We start from the raw sequence: 7,327 nt of genomic DNA, 5'->3' as shown, positions 1-7,327 counted from the left end.
ATACAGCACCGGTAAAAGAAACGGTGATCTGATCATTTCAACAGTATGATACAATATATCACACCATTACTGCTAAGTGAACATTTGTTTCAGACAGCGTCATTTAAGGATTCAGTGGACTTGTAATCCTGGGGTAATTCTGGTGTTGATGGGAGTTTCTGGGAGTAATAGAATTAGGCAGGTGGCCATGTGCTGTGAACAAATGGGCTCATTGAGTTGAAGGAGGAGACAACCATTACCATCACCATTGTCACACTGATGGACAACTAGGAAAAGGCAGGAAATCTGTTGCATTCTGCAATGCTTTAGAGCTGCATATGAACTAACGCCATAGTACTTTCAAGGTATATGCCTGTCTGTAATGTCTTGGGTGCTGAACTAATTTCTAAGAGCCAGACAGAAAAAAACAAGACAGACAACAGATTTTGCAAAAAAGTTTAATCTCTCCTTGATGCGTGTTTATTTACAAGTAATAAATCTGCAAAATAGGAAAGAGCAGAATATTTACATGAGCGTGAAACAGCCAACCTGTCACAGTTGCTTCAAATCTGAAACTCTTAAAAAGGTATCAGAATTCAGAAAGTATTACAACTCTTTAGTTTCTATTTTCTCTTAAATCTGTGTCTAGATATTTTTATGTTTGATCCTAAGCCTTTTAAAATTTACTTTGAAAAAAGGAACTGCTTTCCAATATGCCAAAACAAACCAAACGAGGGAATCGGGAGGACAGGGATAGAAGTTGTTCAGTGGCAGAGGGGGAAACCTGTGAAAGTGTAATGAGTGGGCATGGTCAGGTGGTGGATTGTGGGTAATGGAGGGGTCGTAGAGGGTTGTGGGAAGGTGGAGCTGACAAGGCACTATGTGCAAAGTGAAAGCTCTGTGTTCATCAAACAGCATTTGGATCTCTCCCTCTGGCTTTCCTTTCTGTCTTCCACCCAACTCGCAATGGCAGACAGACACAACAACAAAAGATAAGTAGAGACTACTTCAAAGGAGTTCTGGCGAGAAGTCTCTTTCTTTTCATCTTTACACAACAAGTGGCATAGTAAAATGAAATAACAACAACACAAAACATAACATGAGAGACCAACTGCCCCAGTACTTACAATATAACTTGTTTCATACTCTATAGAGTAACCTTACAGATTACCACGTTAATCCATAATCCTGCCAAGATGCTGATCATCATCATCCAAACATCTTCCACTTAAATAACAGAGGAGCAAAAGGACATCAAAGCAGGAGAACCCCCTGGAGACTTTGTAACGCAACCAGCTGTTTTACAATCACAGTCATCAAAGCCTAGCTTGTGTGTGGCGGGAGGGAGGCAGCACACAGAAACATTTTCCATCCACTAAACAAATAAGGGAGACAAATGTGCACAATCAGGTAATAAAATATGCTTAACAGAAGAACAGTGACAGAGCAGAACCATCACAAATAGGGTGAAGGAACAGAAAAGTGGTCAAGTCAATGCCGAACCTGCACTACGAGAGGCCTTCTCTTGGTATGGGAAAAACCAGTAACGAGCAGATAACCCTGTTTAAGTTGAATTACTACTCCATACTCCATACGCCCTGCTCTCAGATATCAAGTAAAGAATACAATACATACATACAGTCCAGCCTTTTGTGTTTGGTTGGGAGGGGAGGAAGGGATTGGTGGAAGGGTGGGGTGTACCGTATAGGAGTACCTTTATTGAGTTTCCAACACTAGGGCAGGCCTGGGATGGAGAGTAGAGACTAGAGGGAGTTGATATTGGAGAATGACCAAGAGAGAAGGATGGGAGTAAGAGCCCTGCAGAACACTAAGATGAATTTTAAAAATCCATATATTTTCTGAAATGTCTAACCAAATATATCATGTGTTATTGAGACCTGCTCCCATTTCAAACTGAAAAATTATAAATAAATAAACGGAGAAAATGCTTTTCATTTTCATTAAATCCCACCATCTTTGTTGAAGCCTGATGTAGGATAGCTGGACAGATGGCCCAAGGTTACATATCACAACTCCAGCCTGTGTGATCCACACGGCTCTCACCGGAGAACTGACCTAAATATTTCAGAGGTTTCTCAAACATTTATCTGGTTTGTTTTTCCTCCATATCTCCTTTAATCTCAGAGGACACTGACCAAAAGGGAATCGATGCAACATATTAAAGGGAGACATTTCACAAAGGTATCCGGTTTCTGAGGAAACAAAAACCATCCGGCGGTTAAAAAACACACAAAGATTGAGCTACATTTCATTATCTTGTCACATCACAGATGTTTGCATTTCAAAATATTTGTCGCTGTTTTTTTCATCTTCACAGCAGACTAAAAAACGAAGAAAAGAGAATTCTGAATGTTCACCTTCCTTGGTGCTTCAAAAGTCCTCTTTTCTCCTTTGAATGACGCTCGTCACAGATGCCGTTACAGAACATAAGGGACCCTGGGAGAGTCTACTCTGCTAGCACAACCAATGTTTGGTTTCTGCAGAGTACAAAGAAAACAACTCATACAACTTTCACCACACCAACAACAAAAATTAAACCATCTTTTTAATTGCAATAAAAAAGAACTGTTGAATGTTGAAGTCACTAGTGACAATGCTTGCTCTCATGACGGGCTAAAATCAGGAGGGATTACTCTTCACTCAAAGCTCTACCTAAAAACTCCTCTCATCTTTGTCTGCAAACCTCTACCTCAGTGTCCACCATGACAGTCTGTAGGATAGTCTAACAGTGATCTATCTGAGGGAAGGGGACAGCTGGAAAACTTCAGGAAGGCTTTGAAAGGGTAGTGGGTGAATTAAACCTTTGCTACATTTAACATGGCGCTAAACCCAATGAATCCTTCTGTGGAGTATCACAGTACTTTAAGCTACGTTACTTGCCTCCCAAACAACCTTGAGGTCCCAGAACAAAAGTAATCTAACTTTGCTGTGGTCCGGAGCCTGTGCACAGAGGCGTGCATGGTGGTGGATGAAACCAAGAGGGCTGCTCATTGAGGTGGCTGTGAATGTGAGGTTGTCGGCTAACACAGGAGGCTGTTTTTCTCTGAGTTGTACTAAAAAAAAAACAAGCCTTTGGTTTTTCTAAAAGCCACGATAGCACTGGTTGTATTAAATACTGGAATAAAATACAGTCATTTCCAGTACCATTAAAACAAATGTTCTCCCAAGACAGGAAAGGCCCCAAGACCTAACGATTTGTTGACTTGCTTCTACAATTTTTTTGTCATTAAATTTTTTCTTTTTTAAAACTTTACTCTCACCTTCAGTCACTAGGCATGACAACATTTGAATCATAACACATTTTATCTAAATAAAAAGTTTTTGCACTAAACAACATTTAAATAAAACATGGCACAGGACAAGATTTCATAGTTCAGTCTTTGAAATATCAAATCCTTTTCTTTCAAAGTATTTTGTACATTAAAATGGAAAACTTTTGACTATTTTCATTTGTTTCTTTAAAAATGAAGTTGTATTTATATATCTATATATCTATATTTATATCCTCTTCTTTTGATTTAGCTTTTTTGTAAATTGTGCAAATTCAGCATTAACACAAGTGGCACACCAACGGAGAGAGTAGGCAGTTGTTAAACACAAGATCAACAACTAAATCAACCAAATAGAAATAAAATGGATCTGAAAATCAAACTGACGTCCATGAAAGTTGATGAAGTCTCTGATGATAGACTGCTGACACGTCAGAAGCGTCCATGGGGGGGCCTTTATAAATGAAGTCCTTTCTCCATAGCCCCCCTTACATACATATATATATATATACATATACATATATATATATATATATATATATATATATATATATATATATATATATATATATATATATATATATATATATATATATCTCTCTCTCTCTCTCCTGGCCTCTTTAGCCAGCTGCTTCACAGTCCCTGTCCTGTATGTGGGTAGATAATCAACACGGAAGACAAACTGAAACCAGTGATGAAGACCGTGATGATAAGACACTTTCTCGGGGCGACAGACGGACGTTAAGTGTTTATAAATGAGGGTTTGTTTGGATGTGCCGGGGCCCAGGCCTAACTCTGGTGGGTCTCCAGTGTACTGCTTGTGTCCTTGCAGTTCTTACACGTTGTGTTGGGGTTAGGAGCTGGGGTCAGTGAGAGAAGGCCTAGCTGCTACCCTCTCCGACCCTCAGTGGCGGGCCATTCCTCAGCTGGCCAGGGCCATGGTGTCGATGACCTGCTCCAGCTTACTGCGCAGTCTTTGCCTACGAGACTGTTCATCCTTCTGCAGCGCAGACAGGATCTGGGGAGAGAGGAGAGAGGAGAGAAGGAGAAAGAAGAGAGGAAAGAGGGAGAAAGAAGAGAAGGAGAGAGGGAGATCTGTCAACAGATCAGCAGGGTGGACCACCGACAGAGAAAGTCTATCAGAACATCTGTAAGTCTGTGTAAAGTCTATCAGAACATCTGTAAGTCTGTGTAAAGTCTATCAGAACATCTGTCAGTTTTTAAATAGCTGTGGAAGCAAACATGCCGTGATGGTGGCATGAGTAAGCTATTTACTGGTATTTACAATACCAAAGACTTTCATGTAGAAGCATACAAACAGTTGAAATCTTTCCCTACAAACACCATACAGCTGTTTACTAATGAATATTGAAGAAATATACAAGGAAAGTATGGAAAGTTGAATGTCTACTACATGACATTACATAGAAAACATTTTCATTAAACAGGCGGATGACGATGGAAGCTACGAGGGGAGCTGTATGTACTATGGCATTATGGGAACTGGAAGAGGAGGTGCTGGTGGGTCCATTAGTGATAGGTAGCTGTGTACTAGCTGTTAGCGACTCATGCAGGAGAATGCATAATGGCCTGCTAATGCCCCGTGTGTTAGTGCTGCTGTGACGGATGAGGGGGGCGAGAGGAGGACCCTGCAGCCGCCCGCATCTGGATAATAAGCCTTAATGAATGGGAGCGGCTGCTTAAATAGAGGCAGCTGCAGCTGTTGCCTCAGACACAGGAACCAGCACTGCTGAGAGATGAGGGGAGAAGGAGGGGGGTAGAGATAGGGTCTGATGCTGAGTGGAGATGACTGAATATACCCCTCTCACTTCCACCACCATGCTCTCTCCCCCCATGCCCTTTGAAAAGGCAAGCAGAGGCTGCCTGACCCTCTCACAGCACACACTCAATGCACTATAACCAAAAAGGTAGGAAGAATTGTCTGAGCAGACAGACACACATTGTTTCCCTGTTTTTGAAGGCCACGGCAGACACTCTCTTAGAGTGAGTAGAGTACAGTAGCTCTACTAGCACTGCCTTCCTCCCTCGCTGGCTGGCTGGCTGTCCTAATGGCTGGGAGCGGGTGGAGTGGATAGAGTGGAGGGAGCTTCTGCATTGCCTCATTATCTCTCCAGTTCCACAGCCCAGTCTCCGTGAGTCACTGACTTTAGCCCTTTCCAGGCTCTGCTCAACTCTCTGAGAATTAGCACTCAGTGTACAGTCTCATTCACATCTCCTACATGGAGTAGCTACACTATACCGGCTCTGCCTCAATGCATAAGCAACGTTTCAAGAATGATTAGTCAGTCTATTTTGGTGGGGAAATAAATTCATGCACATGGAATATAGTGTGTTAATGAACTCCCCGGAAGGATAGCACATGGGAGAATGAATAAAACACATAAATCCAATGTGGTCCATTAGTTTCATAATATGTACTTTAATTACTTAAATAGCTGCATGCATTTATGGATGCATACTCAGTTATCTTCTAATTGAATTAGAATGCCCACATTCCATTCATCATGAAAACTAGAGGGCACATACAAAGGGTCTCACCCCTGTGTTAACATACAGAACCAATGGCTATTCTACTCTGATTTCTTCATGCTGTGACTAATATATATTTATAAAATACATTAGATATCTATATTATTAAACTATTATAATGTTTATGATTAATATTGCAATATCTTCATAATATACCGGTGACTCACCTCATCTTTGTACTTGACGATATAGGAGTAGATCTCATGCAGGGCACTCATGCTGTTGAACTGGCTGAGGTGCAGCCGGGACTGTTCAGCCAGGTAGGCACTCATGTCCTGGTCGCTGATGGCCGGCATACGGGAGATGTCGGAGTAGTACCTGCAGGACAGGAGGGGAGCAGAGAGGGAGGGGCTTAGCATCCTGGACTGGAGAGGACACCTCTTTAGTTGTGTATGTGAAAGACTTCGATGAAAAGGTCAATGCCTCAATCAAGTACTTGTCAACAACCTTCATCTAATCTAATTTCACCAACTGTTAAAACGCTGGGTGCATACTATATATTTTGGAAATGGAAGCATTGAAATGGACAATCTTACAAACTAGAAGGCAGTTGAGCTCTCTGTCATTCATACCTCTCCACCCAGTTCTTGTAGTTAGGGATATCCTTGGCGTAGAGCAGCTTGTTGGAGGGCGAGTCTTTGCCCAGCTTGTGTTCTGACGTGGAGCAGGAGTCCATGAAGGTCTGGGCCACCACAGACAGACAGGCGTCTGTGATGCTGTTCTTATGGATGTCAAACACAAACTGGGGGTTCTTGATCACGTTCACCCAGAACCGCAGAGGCAGACTGGGACGGGAGAGTTATCATGAGAAGATGGATACCATCAACCAAATAAACACATAGAGAAGAAACAGCCAACCAAACCATTGCTATTTGTTCTGTAATGTGTCTCACCAATTGCTCTTCCAGGTGTGCCGTACGTCTGAGTCTGATATGGAGTGTTTGTCGGCCTGCTCGTCCAGGAAGTCAAACATGTACTTGATGGCGAGCGGCAGGGCGCTGCCGCGGTGGGCCGTACTGAAGATGGTCTCAAACAGGTCATCCACAAACTTTTGCAACGTACCCTGAGGACAGTAGGGATTAGAGGAGAGATTCATTTCCCCCATTAAGGGGGAGTGGCTGTGGAGAGGACGCTACATTCTGCTTTTCCAAGATCAAAGTGCTGAGACATGCTAGCTTAGAAGACAGACCTATGTCAGCTATTTGAATTCCATTCGCTTCTCTGCATCACGCGCCACAAAACACTCAATCCCACAACAGATGACTTTCTCCTGCTATTTTCCCTTCTCTTATCCCCGCTTTGTATTTATCTCTCTTTTTCTGACCACCCAATAGGCTTGTAAACAGCGTCTAATTTCCATGTTTTTTCTTTCCCTACAATTAGGAGCGAAACAATGAGCTCTGAGGCAGCTAGAGGAGAGGAGAGGCAGGCAGGCAGGCTGGCAGACCCGTTCACAGGGAATTGGCTGAGGGACCCCAGAAGAATACTGGAATGGAGGCTGAGCTGTT

General features: G+C 42.5%; 1 protein-coding gene across 2 annotated transcripts in view; it reads right to left on the bottom strand.

Moving 5' to 3' along the window:
• Nucleotides 1-423: 423 nt before the first annotated feature.
• LOC129860862 (plexin-A1-like) overlaps nucleotides 424-7,327 on the bottom strand; it is a 334,577-nt gene continuing 327,673 nt past the window's right edge. For both annotated transcript variants that reach the window (XM_055931720.1, XM_055931721.1), the window contains exons 29-32: nucleotides 6,713-6,882; nucleotides 6,392-6,604; nucleotides 5,987-6,137; nucleotides 424-4,287 (exon numbers count right to left, since the gene is read on the bottom strand). In XM_055931720.1, coding sequence (XP_055787695.1) covers nucleotides 4,192-4,287; nucleotides 5,987-6,137; nucleotides 6,392-6,604; nucleotides 6,713-6,882 — 630 coding nt within the window. In that variant the 3' untranslated portion in view covers nucleotides 424-4,191. The remainder of the gene's footprint in view (nucleotides 4,288-5,986; nucleotides 6,138-6,391; nucleotides 6,605-6,712; nucleotides 6,883-7,327) is intronic.

Source organism: Salvelinus fontinalis, chromosome 8 (assembly GCF_029448725.1).
Source record: "Salvelinus fontinalis isolate EN_2023a chromosome 8, ASM2944872v1, whole genome shotgun sequence".
NCBI lineage: Eukaryota > Metazoa > Chordata > Actinopteri > Salmoniformes > Salmonidae > Salvelinus > Salvelinus fontinalis.
The sequence above is the reverse complement of the archived record's forward strand: the minus strand, read 5'-3'. Positions and strand labels throughout refer to the sequence as shown.